Source organism: Diplotaxodon limnothrissa, linkage group LG13 (assembly GCF_057381915.1).
Source record: "Diplotaxodon limnothrissa isolate DT_005_m linkage group LG13, D_limnothrissa_male_GT1.1, whole genome shotgun sequence".
Classification (NCBI taxonomy): Eukaryota; Metazoa; Chordata; class Actinopteri; order Cichliformes; family Cichlidae; genus Diplotaxodon; species Diplotaxodon limnothrissa.
The window spans coordinates 6131906-6151820 of NC_140608.1; the positions used below are offsets into that span (position 1 = coordinate 6131906).

At 40.2% G+C, this 19915-nt stretch overlaps 1 protein-coding gene across 3 annotated transcripts in view; it reads right to left on the bottom strand.

The window, feature by feature from the left end:
- Window positions 1-4475: 4475 nt before the first annotated feature.
- LOC146619747 (inactive phospholipase D5) overlaps window positions 4476-19915 on the bottom strand; it is an 83202-nt gene continuing 67762 nt past the window's right edge. The window contains exons 3-10 of one of the 3 annotated variants that reach the window (XM_085369103.1): window positions 13996-14182; window positions 10470-10569; window positions 10107-10234; window positions 8180-8377; window positions 7388-7508; window positions 7073-7278; window positions 6886-6976; window positions 4476-5023 (exon numbers count right to left, since the gene is read on the bottom strand). In XM_085369103.1, coding sequence (XP_085225229.1) covers window positions 4476-5023; window positions 6886-6976; window positions 7073-7278; window positions 7388-7508; window positions 8180-8377; window positions 10107-10234; window positions 10470-10569; window positions 13996-14182 — 1579 coding nt within the window. Of the gene's footprint in view, window positions 5024-6885; window positions 6977-7072; window positions 7279-7371; window positions 7509-8179; window positions 8378-10106; window positions 10235-10460; window positions 10570-13995; window positions 14183-19915 lie in introns of all 3 variants that reach the window. The other 2 variants (XM_085369105.1, XM_085369104.1) reach the window with 2 other exon arrangements.

Sequence of the window (19915 nt, forward strand, 5' to 3'; positions counted from 1 at the left end):
AATTTGAGAATGGTGAGTGGTGACGCCTAATTGGTTGCTAAGGTAACCATTACGTCAGTCAGCTGCTCCTTCTGCCTGGACGAAGTAGAGCCCTCCACTGGCACCGAGACGGAGAAGCCGCTAAAGTAAGCATTAAAAACTCCCCACAGTCCCAAACCTGCAGTTGCTGGAAATATCACAAAAACAAGATAAAACAAAAGTTAATTCTGCATCGTTCGCTCATTGTATATAGATTACTGAGTCTTTTGTTTGTACTTTTTGTTACCATTTAGCGTGTGCTATCTCAAAAAGCAATGTATGGTGAACCAAACGTTTTCAGATTCTACTCCCTTTATTTGTTGTTTTTATGCTTCACATAAAAATGAAATTACATATAGTAGAAATATAAGTTAAAATGAAATAAATAGTATGAGTGTTAAATATTTAAAAATATTACTATGCAGAAATCTCGAGTAACCCCTCATTTCTTTATATTATGCTGGGAATCAGCCTTTACTATTCTCTTTTTTTGAAGGTCTGATGATGGAATTAATTTGTCCTCCTGTTCTCTTGCACATTTTGCCAACTTATGTCATGTTTTCAGCCACTAGCAGTTTGGGAAATACATTGATCATCCAAAAAATACTCTTTTGTGTTGATCAAACTATGTTATCTTTGGGAATTTTCATAGATTTAAAGAAATGGGAACAAATGATGAACCTTTGCAACAGGCTAGTGGTAACAAAACAACTTAAATTGGTTCTTTGTATGTTGTCTGTCTACAACAGAGGTTTAAGTGGCTTAAGAAACAACAACAACAATGACAAAAATGTTCCTTTGAAAATAATCGGGTACAAGAATTTGAAACGAGTGAGAAAAAAAAGCCAGTGCAAAAAGAAGAACTATGACTCAAGACCACTTTAACAATTAGACGAATGTCTGGCTCCTTGGAAGCAAAATATAAAGAAATGAGAGTTGACTCAAGACTTTTGCACATTACTGTACGTAGATTATGTTTTAAGTTGGCTGTGGTACTAATTTTAATCTCACATTAGCTTCATCCTGTGGCAAATCTAATTATTATGGTATTATGGTAAATATGATTGCAATTATTAAATATGATTATGATGATTATTGTTATTCGCCATCCTGTGGTAAGGCTTCTTTGATTGTCCATTCTGGTTACACAGGGCCTTGTCTGTGTAATCTGAATGTGCAGCGATGTACTAAGGATTAACTTCTGAGGTAAACCACTTTACTTAACGAAAGCCAGATCACTAAACAGACACACATACACACACAAACGCACAGAGAAACATAAGCTAAGATGCTTATTTTTTATTAATAGTAAAAATCGAGTGATCACATAATTTAGTAGTGCGCATTGACAAGGATATTCAATAAATATACATTCCTTCTGTATCTTTAAAGGTACAAGATTTCATTATTAGCATCATCTCAAGAAAGGCTCATAGCTACTGTGCACAGCTCATAAAGGCAAGGCATGCAAGCAGCAGTCATGCCGAAAAAACATACTAAAGGTAGGCAACATTTAAAAAGCTTTACAGGCAGTATTTGAAATGTATCTCTCGGTAATAGTGCTTTGTTTTGCTAAAATAAGCAGTTCTGCCCTTCTGTGTACAAGAAAAATATGATCTGTTACAGAGTTTTCACTAAAAAATGAACATTTCGCTGGAGCAATGGACAGGCAGACAACACACAATTCAGAAACATTCCAGTTTGTTTTTTTGTTTTTTTTTAAATTTTGCTCTGACTCTATAAGTTGCATGTAGCAGATTTTAAACCACTTAAATCTTGGCATCTGTGTACTCTGTACTGTGTACAGAGCTGAAATAATCCCCACTGTAACTGGAAAAAGATTTGTTTTCCAAAACAGAATAGTTACAAAACACAAAAACCATAAAAACCTGGGCAGAATGCAGTACCAGCGTTACCGCCCTCCCCATATGACAATCATAGATTATAGCAGCGTATAGTAGTGAATCTGACTCCAGGTCAGCTGGCAGATAAGCATTACAGTGTGGTGACAGTGCTTTACACATAGATATTATTATTGTCATAATCTCAAAGTCTACTCACTTGGTATGGAGATGTTATGCTACAAATAAAAAACGACTGTGTTTGTCATTTAAGGATACTTTTATGAAGTAATTATTATAGATAGATACGTGGCTGTGTCTTGCACAGAAAGGTATAGGTTCTTAGGGTACACATAAGTAGTAAAAAAAAGTTTTTTGCTTTTCAGAATGAAATAATTTTTTAAATGGTATTATTATTGTTTATAGTTTATACATTCTGGTGTGAAAGAATCGCTCTCAGGATAGAGTCAGTTAAGTGTTATCTGATAAAACACACACATGCTCATGGAACTGCCTGTTATGCATGTTACACGTGCATAAAATCAGCAGCTGTGAACCAACATGTTGCTTGATCAAGGCTGAATTTTTCATTTAACATTTAATAGCAACTTTTAAGTGAAAGCAAGTAACTTGCCTCGTGACATCCACTAGATGGCAACAGCTACCCAAGTTTCAACTGACTCGATATTGGCCAACAAACATTTGAAATCCCAAGCCCCTGAAATGAAGAAAACTGGACTTCCTTTTGATCCATGTGCCAATTTAAAAAGATCCAGCTGCCTTCACGTAACATGCTTAGGACTACCACGGCGTGGATGACTGAGAACCTCGACAGAGATTCGTTTTTCAAATGGTACACAGCCTGAAAAATTACCAAACCCGAGATATTGTTTTAGGGATGGAACCAATGTTTTGTTTTCATTGCTGATTAAATTGCTAATATCTTTATTAGTTGGATCAAGAAACGTCACCTCATATATTAATGATAGAAAATTACTGTTTATGTAATTAATACATTATCAGAAGACTTGTCAATTAATTCTCTCCTGAAATCAGACGTAACACTGATGACGCATGTGGCGCTGTCATGTTAAACACTCCATAGCAACACATATATACATTTTAGACACAGACATCCCTACGATTTTCTCTCTGGTGGTGTTTTTGACTTTACTCAGTTAATGGCTTTGAAAGTTGAAAAAAAAAACCTTCTGTATTATTATAAATCCCACAAGAATCATTTCTAAAGGTTACACTTGTAGCAAAGAGTGTGTAAACATGCAATCATTCGAAATGCAAATAAATGTTGCTTCAAGCTTTCAGTCAAGTATAAACTAAAGATGCTAGATTTGTAGCTCTATCTCCACAAGATAAAGGGAATATATATTCTGTCACAGGCATGACATTACAGGCCAACATGTCCTTGAGGTTAAAATACAGCAACTGCCTCTGTCAAGCTCTGTTAAAAATTCATTGTATTGATTTGGTTGACAGCAGAGACCCTCTGGCCCCTTTCGTCTTAACGCTACTTCAGTATGTGTTCAATAAGTCACAATGCTGGGTTTGAAAGGATACTACAGATATCCATGCAATCCACCTCTAATCCCAGGATTTGTTTATGGTTATCGATAATGATCTTTTAAGACCCTTCTGGATCATTAGCTCCCCCTCCTTCCACCATAAAAAACCACAGCTTGCTTTATTGAAAGTAGTGGCTGATGGAGGATGCTAAGCCATCAAATGCATCATCTAATTCAGTCATGCAGTGGAACAATGCACCCATATTCATACTTCTGGAAATGGAAATAAAACATGGTGGACATGGTTTGAGCAATCCCTTAAAAGGCCCACTTCATCAGCTTTTTTTTCTAAAACAACTAATGCTTACAATTAGAGATCAATACATTACTTGGCTCAGCCACATGAAGCTGTTTGTTTCCAGGAAGCCGATTAAACTTTTATTTCAGTCTCTGCTTAATTGTTGTTTTTAAGAATTTTGCAATTTAAATAATGTTCTGGTGTGAGTGAATACTATGGGAAAAGCATAAACCTGTTTACTTTAGGCTAACATATTCAAGACCATTGAGAGCACAGAGGCAGTTAGAGATCTGCAACAGCTTAAGGTGTGTGGTAACCTGTGTGTGGTGAATTCTGAATGCCAGATGTAGCGACTGTAGCTACATATGCTAACGTGCCTCCTGCCTCTTCACATGCAGCTGTTATCCCTCCTTTTAAAGGGTGATTAATTATGAATGTTAGCTTAAGTGACATACAATATTTAGGCAATCAGTGCAATTTATTTCCTTTCCTGGGAGATCTAAACAAGGACAAAAAATAATATATAAGTTGTAAGGTTGTAAAATATTATTAGCCTATTAATCAGAATTCTAAACCAAAATGATTTGGTTTCATTTGTAAAGAATCAAAAGTGCCAGCCTGCTGTGGAGCATTTACTTTCCTTCCTGAGTTCTTCCTTTTATCAAGTCCTGCAAACCAGATACCTAAATTTGAAAAGTGTCTTTCTATAAAATCACAATAATAAACTGCTACAAAGACCCAGTGTTGGAAGTCCAATGCCACTGGAGGAAAGAAGTTCTTCAAACATGATTTTTGTGGTCACACAAATCCATTGGCGATCTCTCTGCCACCACTGCTCTCAGCGGACTGACTGGGTACTTCCATTGGATTGTCGGCGTTACCTTTTATTTCTACCTGTTTTTGGTCAAAGCGACTCATTTTCATTTGACTCCTCTCTTGGTAGTTGTCCATAACTGGCACTAACCCACTAGCAGTGCCTTGTCGAGTAAGTTTGCTCAGTCTGTCGTTACGGTGCCTTGTTTCGTCCGGTGTCTGTCCAACAACTTTGTGATGATTTCTTGGTAGTATAGATCCTTTATTATGCTGCCCTTTCTGAATAGGCAGTGGTCCATTGCGTAGCTGGCTGGCTTTGAGTAACACCATTGGTTTGATCTGGTGCTTGTTGCAAACCAGGAATTTATTAGCCTGCAGGGGGATGGTGTAGTGTGAAAACCAGTCCCGCTCAAACGCAGCCTGTAACTGCTCCACGACGGTGAAGTTCCTGTCGTCGATATCTTCTAGCTTACTGATCACAAGGCCTGCTCCTGCATTAAAGGTAAACTCATCCCCCTCCCAGTCAAGATTACCTGTCAGGAAATAGACCACAGTGAGAAACACAAATGACATCGCAGTTTTGGGTAACTTGTAGATGGAACTGAAGAACTGAAAAGCATATCTGAGTTTATAGATTGTAAATCAAAGTGGAAATTGTACGATGAACTCATTTGCAACCGGACAGTGATGATTGATATAACTTGTGGGTTTTAGGTCTGTATATTCAACCTGCATTCTCTTCACTTTCCAGCAGGGAGAGTCTCCTTGAGTGGGGTGATATGTGACAGGAGCAGCATGAGGGTAAGGTAAAGGAAGGTTTACATAGCAGTAGTGAGAACTGCTATAGTTTGAAGAGAGTGGCACAAATAAAAAGGCAGGAGGCAAAAGATTAGAAATGAGTACATCACCTAGACAACAAATTAGACACTTCCCTGAATAGGGAAGAGTCTAATTTGCAAAGGGGCAAAGTCACCTCTTTTTGTTAAGAAAACTGCATCTTTAGTACAATGCTGCAGATGTTCTATCAGTCTGTGGTGGCAAGTGTGCTGTTCTGTGCTGCAGCCTGCTGGTGAGGCAGCATCAGGAACAAGGAGGCAAGAAGGCTGGAGGAAAGCTGGCTCTGTTATTGGAGCCAGACTGGACATGCTGAAGGAGGTGGAGGAAGGATACACACTAAAGATGTTAGAAGCCATCCTGAACAACTCTGAGCACCTACATTATAAAATCTTTATGGAACAAAAAAACATCCGTCAGGCTTTTCAGTTCTTATACAAATAGCAGATGAGCTATGTCAGACATGAATTTCCCTCTTGGATCAAAAAAGTTATTCTTATTTTTATACTTATCAGAGGGAAGTTAGGGAGGCAAGGTTGAGATGATTTGTATAGTGCAGAAGAGTGATAGTGAATATACTAGAGAAAGGATGCTGAAGATGGAGCTGCCAGGCAGGAGGAAAAGAGGAAGACCACACAGGAGGTTCATGGATGTGGTGAAGGAGGACATGCAGAGGGCTGGAGCGATAGAAGAGGATGGTAGGGATAGGGTGAGATGGCGGCAGTGGTGACCACTAAAGGGAGCATCTCAAAGAAAAGGTTGTTCATTTTGTAACGTGTGCTCCCGTAGTAAGTAGAACAGGCAGCAAAGCAGGATAATCTTCGCTAAGTTTGGTTACCAGTATGGCGATGGTCAAAACACTCAAGTCGAGAGTTCAAAACAGGACTACACAAATCGATTTTGTTGATGATACAGTGGCTACATTAGGTTTTTATATTCAGTCGATGGGTGCCACGGACTTTCCTGTCTCGGATGCTCACTGTCTGGTTATTGTTTTCCATAAAAATGGATCAACATCCAGATTTTGGAGATGATTTAGCTGAATTTCAGAGACTGGACCACATGCCTCAAACACTGTTCATACTTGCACCATACGTACATTTGCTCTAGTTTTGTGCAACACCCTCCCTCCTGCCTCTAGCAAAGGTATCAGGTGAACTTGCCAGGGTTACGAGATGCAGCAGATCCTCAGCGAGGCTTTCCCCAAATCACAGTGTCTGGCCTAGCTTGTTGCTTCATTATCACTAAATTATTTTAATTTGTATTTAGGGTTGTTTTCCTGGTTAGTGATAAAGCTTAAACAAATGAAGCACACATATAATTAACCTCTGAACATCTGATTATAGTGTTTTTGACCTTAGAGTGCCAGTACAGTCATTTCCCCTTGTATATTTTTTTCATCTGTGTTAGGCAAATTTCCTCATCATATTGATCTTTTATTCTCACTGTCAGAAAGAAAACAAAAGAGGAAGTATTCCTTTAGGTCCACTAAAAATAGGTCATAGGCATAAAGTGAGCAGACATATAGGCCACAGTCATAAAGTCTAGTCGATGAGCTCACCTAAATAAATGGCTCTGTCTGTAACCATAAACCTGTTGTGGTTTATTCCTTCGAGACTGACATCCCTCTGGCCCCTGGGGTTGAAGAATTTCTGCACACACGTACACACACATGCACAGTTATGCAGTGAGCTTTGATAAAGAGTATCTGTAGAGATGAAAATAGTGCATATTGGCCCTGAACTTACAGCTTCTAGTGAGCAGTTGGCCTGCTCCATGCACAGACTCCTCAGGGACCAGATGAAGTTGAAAGTTAGCGGATGAGTCTTTTCCGAGCAACTTATCAGCAGACGGACTCGTACATTCCTCAGGATCAGAGCCTCTCTTATAAGGCTGTCGATACGCGACCAGTACCTTGGCACGGATACAAATACACGCAGAATTAGGCATGCAGCTGGTCCGGCACATACGCAGTTTAAACACTGCACTCAAGCCACTGGTGATAAATGCCTGCCAAGTCACTGTGCGGCAGCATATTTGCTCTAACCTGCTGGTGTTTCTGCCGATGAGGGGCAGGTAATCAGTAATGGAGATATATATGAAATGGTTGGCTTCTTGGATGACCCTGGCAATAGCTTCCAGATCACTGCTGCGATGTTTGGGAATGAAAACATCCGGTGAGCTCTGTCAACAGAGAATTAGGGAATGTTGGTGTTGCGTACTCCTCTTTAAAGATACACACAACAGTGATCACAAGAGCATTGTGTAAACAGATAATTATTACCACAGGAATCTTCGTAAACTACAGAGTTGCCACTGTGATCATTAAAGCTGTTATAATCATAATAACTGACTGAGCTTTCCTCGTTATTATCATTGTAAATGAGCATCAGGGTTTCTCGTTGTGTGAATAAGAGAGGATTAAAGTTTCAGTTTTAACTTCCTTGCTGACAGGCACTGTACCCTATGAATGATTAACTCAGAGTGTGTGCTTGAGTGTGCTTTTTGTGTTCATTTTAATATTACTGAAATGGACAGCTTAGCCGAATCAACATTTTTTTTCTGCTGGATCACCATCACTCTTGTCCAAGAAGATAAGGACACTGAAAGACACAGCATCCTGCAGAGGACTCTATGAAAAATTAACGTTCCCTCTCCTAAGCTGTCGCCACCACTGCAGGCAGCTTTTACACTAATGTGTACTGCACGCACTTATATTTATGTCTAATTTCAGCAAATATGTATTGTAATTTACCAAAAGTTGGGGTTTTGGACTCCAAAAAGTGTGTGTTTGCTACATGAACCAATGAATTAATTCATTTATAATGCAAACTAATACTTTAAATGTTACTTACAGAAACATAGGCCAAGGCTTTTGTGCCATTGATTGTGAGATTCAGTGGCGTGTCTCTGTTGGATACAGCAAATAGGCGCTTGGACCAGAAGGAGGGAATAAAGTCTTTATACTGGAGACCCCAGTAGAGACTGAACACTTTGTGGAGGTCCAGAGCCAGACAGCTGCAGTTGTACACCAACACACCCAGCTCCTTCCTCTAAAAAACAAACAAAAAAATAAACAAACACATTTTGTAGAGCAAAACAACAATTGAAACCGGCAGCATTTACATAATTAAAGATGTATATCTTCATTTTTGCCTTTAGTTATTTGAATCAGCCTTTGCCTATCATCTCCATCAACATTTACCTTCCAACTAATATTAACCTGTTTTACTGTTTTAACACTTTTATGCATTCATCTACATACACACACATTTCTCTGATATTTCCACGTCAGGCCATATTGTCCGCATGCCTAATTCAATTCCAAGCCTTAGTCTATCCTGACAAAAACAGCAGGGAATGTAAATATGCCGCAGTGAGCCTTTCTGTTCCTGATCTTCTTTTTTGCTCTCAGTACCATTTCAAAGTGGCACTTGTCATTTTTTTGATTCTCACCATGCAGTTCTTGGAGTCACCTTTTCTTTCTGTCATTCTACACAACCCAGCAGTGTTCATATGAGTAAAGCATTTCTAATAAATTCTTCTCTTGCAGCTCATGTGTTACTAAACTCTTGCCATTGTCTTTTTAAAAAAAACGCGAATATATGCACTCCTCAATAGACTAAAAATCTAGTCCATAACCTATTTTCATAGATATCTACAGAAATAAGGAAGGAAAAGAACAATGTCAGTCTGTTTGTTTTGTGGTCTAATTTAAATACAATGTAGCATCAATATAAGCCTGGCTGAGAATGCATCAAACATGCTGACCTGACAAATACTTTTGAATAGTTACCTTGTGCTCCTTGCAGTTCATCTTCCTAAATTAAGGCCCTCACTAACAAACGGTCTCACACTTTAATGAGCTGTCTACCTTTGAAAAACAGATGAAAGATTCTGGATTCTCTATTTTTGGACGCCACCTCCTGCGCTCACAAAAACATATACACAGATATAAACTGACTGTGTGCTAACTATTGTTCTCTGTTAGGTACACTTTGCTAGTAACACTTGGACCTACAGAAACATCTACACAGATATAGTTGAACCCCCTTTTGCCTTCAACAGTTGCTTTAGTTCTTTGTGGCACAGATTCAGCAAGACTGTGGAAGGATTCTTCATTCCTCTTATTCTATATCGACATCGCAGAGCGGCTCGAACTTCAGCAGGTTGTCTTGATCTTATCTACATGCCTAAATGCACTGGGTAGCTGCCATGTGATTGGCTGCAGTAACAAACAGTTAAGAAAGTGTACATAATGAAGTGCCTGGTGAGTGTATATACAGCACTTTCAAAATGTTTTAGGTGTTTAAGTTCTAAAAGAACTTAAGAGTTTTCACACTAAATGTTGGTATGATTCAGTATTTCTTTCTAATTCCTGCATTGAGGCAACTGGTGGCGTGAGTCGATGCAATATAAATAAAATTGAACAGAATGAATTTGTGTACAGTTAGACGAATAAAACTATTTGTGTATTCATTAAAAAACATTCTAGCTTCCCTCTTGGTGCCTATAATATTTGCACAGCACTCTACAAATACATTAAATCTGAATATTCTTGTTTCGTCAACAATGCTGTTTTTAAGCTATACTGGCTCATACCTTGCGAAATGTAAAGTTCGATCCAATAGATCATTACGAGAACTTTACATTAACAATACCAAATTTCAATAATTTGTGTTACTATCCTGCCTCAGAAATCACAGAAGTAAAATTTGGTTGATTTTTCTCCAAAGTCTCTGTAAGTATTTCTGTGGGTATTGTAAAGTATGGTGGCAGTACGGTGGCCAGAGATCTCCAGTCCATGCTGGCACTGCCGATGTAGAAATGTTTCCTGTCGACCACCCAGAAGGAGGAGTGAAGGTTGCCTTTGGTCAGAGCTGCCATGTTAATATAGTGAACCTCAGCATCTAGAGATGGAGAGAAAAGGGAGTTACATGTGAGACATGGAGGAGGATAAAGACAAATCTGCCAGAAGCCATACAAATAGAGACAGGGGATAGGAAAGATGGTGAGAGACTGAAAGACTGAAAATGTGACCAGGGGGAGCAAAGGGCTGAACAGTCAGATCTAAACACAACATAACATCTTATGTGTTATGTCATAACATATAAAGCAATGAAAGTAAGAGCTAGGTGTGATTACTGAGTTTAGTGAGCTCAGTTGAGTTAGCTATTCCAGTTGAGATTTTCAGCTGAATTCCTCTTGCTTTCAGTCCCTGCAGGCTGGACAGCAGAGCCCTGCCCTAGAGGACACAAACCAGCAAAGCAAGACTGTTACATGAAATCCATGCAGTATAATCAGATACACAGAGTTCAGACTAAGTGCTTAAATTTTTTACATTCAAGTACTATCATAAGTGATAAATGTGCTATTTGTGTCCCATTCATTTTTTTTCAAAGCACTCGTCTGCAGGCAGCTACTGTAATCTCTATTTTTCTTTTGGAGTCTTATTTAGAAAAATATTTATATGCCTCTTATGGTTTTCCAGTGATGACTACCTCTGATCACTGTAACTATCCAAAAACATGTAACCTTCTGTGCATATTTAGAAGCACAAATTTTACAAACCCACAAACGATGCATGTTATTGCTGTAACACAAAATAAAAAGCAACCTGTTTGACATAATTTACATGCATTCATCTCATGTCATTTAGAAACGAGCAAACTAACAATATATTACACTTGATATGAAGATTAATTTCCAGTTTCATTAAGTTTTCCTTCATAAAACCGACCTGAAATCCACCCAGAGTACAAGATACTGTGAGGGACTCCTTTCATTAAGTACCTTTGGTGATACAAGGAAAATTACTCATCCTTCATTAGTTTCTCTTTAGTGATCACTGAACACACATTACAGGACACAAATGAAGACAGGAGCATTTTAAATAAGAGCTAAAAGCTACAGTTGAGATGCAAATTTGGTCAATTTGGCTCCATTTCTACACTCAGATCCTGATGTACACTAGGGAAGTTGTTATTTCACGATGTATTAAAACTGTGTTTTACAATTTAAATGAGACATATTTGATTTTACACTTTAAGCCCTGTTAATGCATTACATCGAGTACTGCCCAGGCTTTAAAAACAACATTATAACACCTTCTATGGCTCCAGAGGATTATTTTCAGTCTGTTCAATGGTGTCTTTATCAGTTTGAGTTTGGGAAGTTCACATTTTTGCTAGAAAATGTATGTTCCATATCACACTATATGGACAAAATTATTGGGCCACACCTCTCAATCTTTGAATTCAGGTCTCCTCAGAAACACAGTATGACTTAGAAACATTCTTAAAAATGGGTTTATCCTAAAGAGCTCACTGAATTCAAGTATGATACTGATAATAGGGTGCTACAATTGCAGCAAATCAGTCTGTGAAATTTCTTCTCTGCCATATAATTTGCAATCAACTGTAAGTGAAATTATTGCAAAGTGGAAGTATTTAGGAACAACACAGCAGAGCCATAAAATGGGGCACTAAGTAAAGTTAAATCGGTGGTGCGTAGGGTTTAAAAGTCACCAATGCTCTGCTGACTCAATACCTGCAAAGTTCCTAACCTACTTTGGCATTAACATCAGCACAAAACTGTGCACTGGGAGCTTCGTGACATGGGCTCTGTTTGCCGAGTAGCTCTTGTAATGTGTAAGTGACCTCGTACCACTATACTGACACAGAGATTTAAAGATGTTTGCCAAGAGTGTAGTGGAAAAAGGTAGATAAATGCAATATTTTCCAATTTTCAATTTTAAGGATTGGTTTTAAAAATGGTTATCTATGTCACCCCTACAACAGACTGGTCCAAATGCAACCCCCCAACCGCAACCTTGAATTGGATAAGGGGAAGAAAATTAAGTGGATGGCTCTTAAAAATCTATTTCTTTTGACTTAACTTTATTTCTGGGATTTAGTGCATTGTAGACAGACAGGAAATATGTACTAATATAATCAAACGGATCAGACAGACGGGAGACAAACTAAGGATCCAGGTACAGAATGCTTTCTAGCTCAAAATCTATAAGCTATTGGTTCCCACCCTGTTTGCAGGACTGACAGATATTCTTTTCAGTGATGGTTTGTAAATACCCACACTGTGTCTCCAGGATTATTAGCTTTATGCCTGTTGTAGCCACACAGATGTTCACAATTTGAAGAAGAAAGCAGAGCACTTCCACCTGCATGCAGTGAAGCTTGCCCTTTTACAGAACATTACATTTTAAATTTCATATACAGCATGTTCAATTTTTAATTGAACATGTTGTAAAATTTTTAGGTTGGTGCAGACTGAAAGAGCATTAGCTCCTCTCTGGCCTGAGGGGACTGAAAGGTGCAATCCGTTTCTGACCATCAGCCTCAGGGTTTCATTAATTCTGACATATTCAATTTTTTATGAATCATGTGTTTTGCCAGGCTGTACACACACACACACACACACACACACACACACACACACACACACACACGATGGTCAATAACATTCACCCAGTCCAATATGAATGTGTAATTATCAGCAGGAAATATTGTACTTTTTCATGATTTGATTTACTGTTTTACTTGTAAATGTTTATCAAACACACTTTCTGTAACAGTCCAAACACATGGCTGATGCTAGGTTAAGTGGTGATTCTAAATAAGATGTGTTTGCCTGTGTGTGTCAGCCCTGTGATGGACTGGTACTCCCATCTCTCACCCAGTGTCAGTGCGGACAAGTTCTAGCCTCCTAAAAGTGGTTAGGAACATGGATGGATGGATATTGCATAAAGCTACACTTCCAGTTCAACAGGATGATTCACAGAACAGAGCATCAGAGCAGCTGATTAGCACCAACTGCATAAACACAGAGTGACTCTAGGAGTAATGGGAGTTGGATAAAAAGCAAAATAACATCAGTAACATTTTTGAAAGACGCACAAACATAGATTAAAGCCCATAAATTTAAATAAATGTTGCACAAAGAACAAATACAATGATTAATAATAAAGATATATTCTATCATCACCCCTACAAAACAGAAGTTTTTTGGTTGACACCCTTTACATGTTATGCTTAGGACATTTTGTTAATCTATCAGTAAGCACAATCTCTTTAATCAAAATGATATGTTTAATGCTAAAATATAATTATTGTTGTTATACTTGAATATCAAATTCTGTTTTACAAAAAGCACAGAAAAATATTAAAAAACATTTCTTTGTAATCATCTTGTTTTCTGAAAGAATTTTTCTTTTTAAAGAAAATGTATCCAGTAAATGTATTTAGCAATGCAAGTGTTTAAAAAGGCCAAACAGTCAAATTATTCAATAACCCACAAGATTATAAACACAGTCATCTGCTTAAATTTAAAAATGTAAAACGGACTGAGTACATGTAAAGTAGTAAAAATAAGCTCGCTGATCAACTCTTATAAGCATAAAATCTGATGTTATCAGATTTGGATAACATATAATTTACAGTAGCATTTTTCTCTGTGTAAATGTCCTTTTACTTATGAGGTTTAAAATCAGGATCTTGATTTTATTGAACCTTTAATGTATTTAAGGAACCAACTTTGTCTTTCACCAGTTTATACAGACTAACACAGAGAGAGAGAGAGAAAACGTCACAGGCATAAAATGTAAATACTACTCTTGCAGAATTAAATCCCTGTTGATTTGCTCTATTTTTACCTGTCGGGCAGCAGGCTGGAAACTGGATTCATTATCAGAGGAGTTAAGGAGCCACTGCGGGGAAACTATCTCTACGACCCGGATAGCTTGGTTCAGTAGGTTGTACAGCCCTATGGAGAGGGGGAGGTGGGACGTGCTGTTGTTTAAGAAGGAAATGTCTTCTGGGATGTTCTCCACGAGCACGACTCTGTGAAATGGAAAGAAAAACATACATATTTATGTAGGAACTGCTTGATAACAGACGCACAAAGTCACAAAAGCATCATTTGGATGGTCACAGAACCCTGTTAATGGGAAAATGGATGTGAAATTAATGCGGGGCTTATGCTCTTTCACAAAGCAATTATGGGTGCACATCAATGGGAGATCTTGTGGTAGTGAAATAAGGTTATACTCCTTCTCTGTGACAAATTAGCTTACTTCAGCCTTCTTCCTCTCTCTGGATCGTTAGCTTAATGAGAGAAAGATTTTGAGACTACATAGGCCCCTTAGATTCTATTAAGCTTCATTAAATTGTGTACAGGTTGCCTCTGGCAGGGGTTGAGAATAATTGAAGGCTGATATGCAGAGTTGTCAGATATGTAGATTCAATTACAGCTAGTCAGGGAAAAATGACATTTTTTGCTGTATTGTCAGTGGTTTCTATTATACACTACGCCCTGTGTGGTCACATGGTGCATTTAATGTAAAGATCAGCAGTCTGGGGTTAGACTGCATACTATAGCTGCAGCAAACAGAATGTATAATGATGTCATGTACAGAGGCAATTCATCCTTTAAATGATCTGATTGAGTGGCACCAGGTTATTTCCTTTTCTTGTAAACCCTTAGCACAAAGTTGAATGATGGGGAAAATGTACTCTGTGATTGTGTTTTTCTTTTGTATATATCATCCAGTGACTCAGCAGTTGTCATTTTCAGATATCCTGACAAAAATAATAAAGGCATTAGCACTGGAGTAAACAGACTGAATTAGCTGTGGAAGCCAGGCCTAGATCTGCAGCCACTCGGAACCAAGCCATTACCAAGCTCCACTACTTTCTCTCTGCGTTTCTTTAATGGCAGACATCGATTTATGACAATTGGATTTCAAAAGAGGGAAATACAAAGAGGGGGAGCGGCTATTTTCCTCGAGGGTAAACAGCTTAGCTATCAATTCGGCTGCACCTAGGTTGATTAGGTCTATGAAATAAATGTTGTCCAGGAAGCTAGCAGAACCACTTCTGCACACGACCTTTATGCACTTAAGTGAGAAAATGTAGTCTGGAAGATGAGTGGATGGTGGGGTGGGTGCAGTTTTCTCTGTGGTGGGGTTGGGTGGACTGTCCCGGGCTCTGTGGGGCCGGGCGGCGCTGCTGCACTGGGCCCGGTCTGGATGGGCCTGGGCCCCCTTTCCCTGGCGGGTCGCGGAGTATGGGGGTGCCTACTGGGGTCAGCGGGGGAGCTGGCCCCAGGGAGGGGTCACTTGCCCCTCCCTTCCTTCCCTCCCCATCTCCAGCTGCCTCCCTCTTCCCGCTCCACCACAACCACCCACACATGCAGGGCCTTGGAGTAGGGGTATGTCACCAGGGTGCAGAGGAGGCTACCCCCCCCTCTGTCCCCTTCTGGCTGCCTCTGCCTCAATTTTATCCCACAACTTAGACATTCACATTACTCACACTCTCATTACACATACATATAGGATCTTGGGGGTCCAAAAGTACCATCAGGGTGTACACCCCACCCCTGGCATCGTTGCCCACCTCTCAATTTTAAATACACGTAGACATTGAGGGCTAGCAGGAGGGACCATGCGCTTACCTGCTGCTCTCTGGCAGGTAGCTCCAAGCCCTCCTGGGTTTTAAATGCACCTTAGAACACACATGCATCAACACTACAATGAGCGGGTGGAGGGAGGTTCGGAGTCTTCTCTCACCCCCGTTCTCTGCGACCTGCTGGAGCAGGGGGGCTAGGACTAGGAGGAGGAGTTGGCCGTCCGACTGCGGTCTGGAGTGTGGAGCCTTCCTGCTGCTGCGGAGTCGGGGCGGTCTGCCTCCCCCCACCGCAGGGAAAAGGGAAACACCACCTGGGTCTGGGTGCAGTTCCCCCCTCCAGGGGCGGGGGCACCTAGACCCGGTTTGTAGAGTACGCTTGGGGTGTGTGATCGTGTGTACAACGTCTCTTTATGTCTGTCTCCACGTTGGTTGAGTGTGGAGTGAGTGCATATGAGAGCATGAGGGTGGGAATGGATGTTGTATCTGTGTGTGCCTGTATGTCTGTGTCTATATGTCAGGTTGGGTGTCAGGCGCCACCTCTCTGGGGACATCTCAGGCCCTCCAAGGTTTGGAGGCCTATCTCCCCCTACCACCACTTCCCCTGCCAGTGGCGGACCCCCTCAGACATCGGTGCGTTGGTGGTTCTTTGTGTCCGGGGATGGGCGTCCAGGTACACACCGGCTCACTCCTTGGCGGCCGCTTATCGGGGCCTGGAGCCTGGGGCTCGCTCGGGCCACTTCGGAGGTGGGGTCACTCAGGCGCAGCTGGCTGCCGGCGGAGCTCACGGGCGCGTCACTGCAACTCCCCCTGGCTTCTGCTCCGCGGCTGCTGGGTGAGCCCTCATCTGGGACTCTCCTCAGCTCTTTCCGGGACAGTGGCGCAGCTGCCCCTCTGTTGGTCTTCCTTGGTCTCTTGTGTTCTGGGGGCCTCTGGATGTCTGGAGTTTTGATCTCCTCCACACCTGCTTCACGCCCTGGAGGACGGGGCTGTGGCCCCCCCACACCCTCTAGCAGATTATTACATGAAGGAACCTTTTAAAAAAACAAAAAACAAGCGCGTCCATGCTCACAGGTGTACACACGGGTGATCACACCCACAAACTACACCCTTTTTGGCTCCTACCTCAAAGCACACTGTGTTCTGTTGATCTTATGTGCTGCACAATAATGTTTAACATTTAGTATTTACTGTCATATTCCCATATATCATTGTGATGTTGTTTATTCTATTACTCTTGTTCTCTTCTGCTTGCTTTCTTTTTTCTTTCTCAGCAGGTGATCCAGGTGATTGATATATGCATTTTTTTTTCTCTGCCCGTTCTGTTGGTTTTTGTCTTTTGCCCTTCTCCCCCGTCCCTCTTCTCAGCTGTTTCTCTTTCCCTCTTTCTTTCTCCCCTTCTTTCCCCCAGTCAAGTCTGTCCCGTATTCAGTAAGTGAAAATAAAATAAACAATAAAAGGTGAATCAAATGGACCATTACGGCAAGGCTGGGATGGTCAGTTTGGTAAAGTAAATCCGTTGGGCATCTTTCTTTGCCTTTAGACAACAATTCTGATGGCAAAAGAGCCAAACGGGACAGGCCAAAAAAAAAAAAAAAAAAAAAAAAAAAAAAAAGTGAGAAAATGGATTAAAGTAAGAATTTGTAAGGTAAATATACTGTTGATTACTTTGGTGGTTTATCCAGGGGGGTGATTAAATGCCGGAAATTACAGGAAGTCAATAACCACAGAGGCCAGGACCAGGGCTCAAACTGCTGACACTGCAGCTGAGAAACAATTCCTCTACTCTCTAAGGCACCAATGCCAATCTTGTTATTTTTATGAGTGCCTCCATTCACAGTGGAAACAGAAAAGTGTAAAATAACATGATGTCTGTGAAGGTTCTCAGTCATCCCAGGTCATCGTAGTCAAAGGAGCTTGCAAAGAAAAGCGTCTGGACTTCTTTAAGTTACTTGAAGACGTTTCACCTCTCATCCGAGAAGCTTCTTCAGTTCAAAGGTCAAATGGTGGAGAGTCCCAGATATAAACCTAGTGGGAGTATCCCCCCACAGAGGGGTAAAAGGACCCCCTGATGATCCTTTAATCGCCTGAGCCAAGGTGTGAAACTGGGTGTGTCTGATCTTCAACTGTGTCTGATCAGACACCAGCGAGGGAGGATAAGAAGGACAGACGCAACAACATTGTCATCCCCTATGTAGCCGGTGTATCAGAAAAACTCAGGAGAGTTTTCTCCAAGCACGACATCCCGGTGCATTTCAGACCCAGCAACACACTCAGACAAAAACTGGTTCACCCGAAAGACAAAACGCCAAAACACGACTTAACAATGTGGTGTACGCTGTACAGTGCAGCGAGGAATGCCCAGACCTCTACATTGGAGAGACCAAACAGCCACTTCACAAGCGCATGGCACAACACAGAAGAACCACCGCCACAGGTCAAGACTCAGCAGTCCATCTGCATCTAAAGGTCAAAGGACACTCTTTCGAGGATGCCAATGTTCACATTTTGGACAGAGAGGACAGATGGTTTGAAAGAGGAGTGAAAGAAGCCATCTATGTCCACTGTGAGCGACCATCTTTGAACAGAGGCGGTGGTTTACGACACCAACTCTCTGCCATCTATAATCCAGTTTTGAGATCCCTTCCCAGACGCCTTAACGCCCACTCACATCCTGGGCCATCTGACCTCAGGAATTCGCATGATAAGGTGGGGCCAGGTTTCACAATGAACTCACCCGAAACCCTGGCTGATTGGGACCCACACCCAGTTTCACACCTTGGCTCAGGTTTATATCTGGGACTCTCCACCATTTGACCTTAGAACTGAAGAAGCTTCTCGGATGAGAGGTGAAACGTCTTCAAGTAACTTAAAGAAGTCCAGACGCTTTTCTTTGCTCCTTTGAGTAAAATAACATGATAAAAGCTCATATGACATACAGTGTATCCTGAAAAGTGGTGTAGTGGAATTTAAAAGTAGCACATTTGCTGGTAAAAAGAACAACAACAACAAAACTGTAAACATTTAAAACGAGTGCAGAGCTTTATCTCTATTCTCTCATGAAAAGGTTGATGGAAGGAAAAGATTAACATTAATGACACATTTATTGATTCATTTTATTTTGGGCAAGATAAGAAATTTCTTCCTTTTTTTGTTTGACTGTTTTATTTTAGGCTAATTGTTGCACCTTCTATCCACTAATGCTGCAAAGCCAGTTTTGCTTTTCTGCCTTTTGACAAACAACCCACATTTTTGCTAGTTTTTAATACCAGTTGTTATGTACTGTTACTATGTGGTGCATGTGCCAATCATTGGTAAATTTCTTATGGTAGTCTTTCCCAGAGCAACTGTGAGTGGTTGGGTCTGGCAGTTTGGTGTCGCCTTGATGTTACAAGCTTTTCATCACAGCTACCAGTCTTTTTTGAGTGGAAATGCATGAAATCGGCTGTAGATTGAGCGCTGGCACTGGTGGAACAGGGTTATTAGAGCGGAGCAGAATGGTTTAAAATAGAATACAGTGACTTGTGACTCAAAAAGAATGTGTGATAATAAAGGTTGCTGTTTTTGAGTGATTATTACACAAAAAACATCTGTATAAGCTTTATAATAAAGGTGAAGCCGAATATTAAGTATAAACCAGCTTATCAATATTACTAAGAGGATGTAAATAATATATTGTAATGATGTAATGCTGTAATATAATACACGACTCTGCAGTAATCTCTGAGTATCTAATACTTTGCATTTCATTAGAGTAACACTTTATTATTGACATGAAAAGTATTGCATTTATTATTACAGAATTACAAAATGAAAAGCTATTCACCTTTTCAAATTATTTCTACTAACCAACAATGCAAAGTGCAGAAAAACAAACTGATTAGTATACATAGACCTACTTTGAGTACCTGAAGCTAAGTCGCCACTTTCACTCTTACCTGTATTTGTGTAAATTAATCTAATTCATGCCAAATGGATACATTTTAACTGTGGAAATATATATATTTTTAAAATTAGTTCGTTTATAGGCTACATATTTTTAAAACTGTAGAATGTAAAGAATCACTAACAGCAATATTAAATAAAAGATCACTATTGCTCTTTTCCATATTTACATTCATCTAGTTTCATTTTGGACTGTAGCAGATAAAGTTAATTATTGTTTCCCTG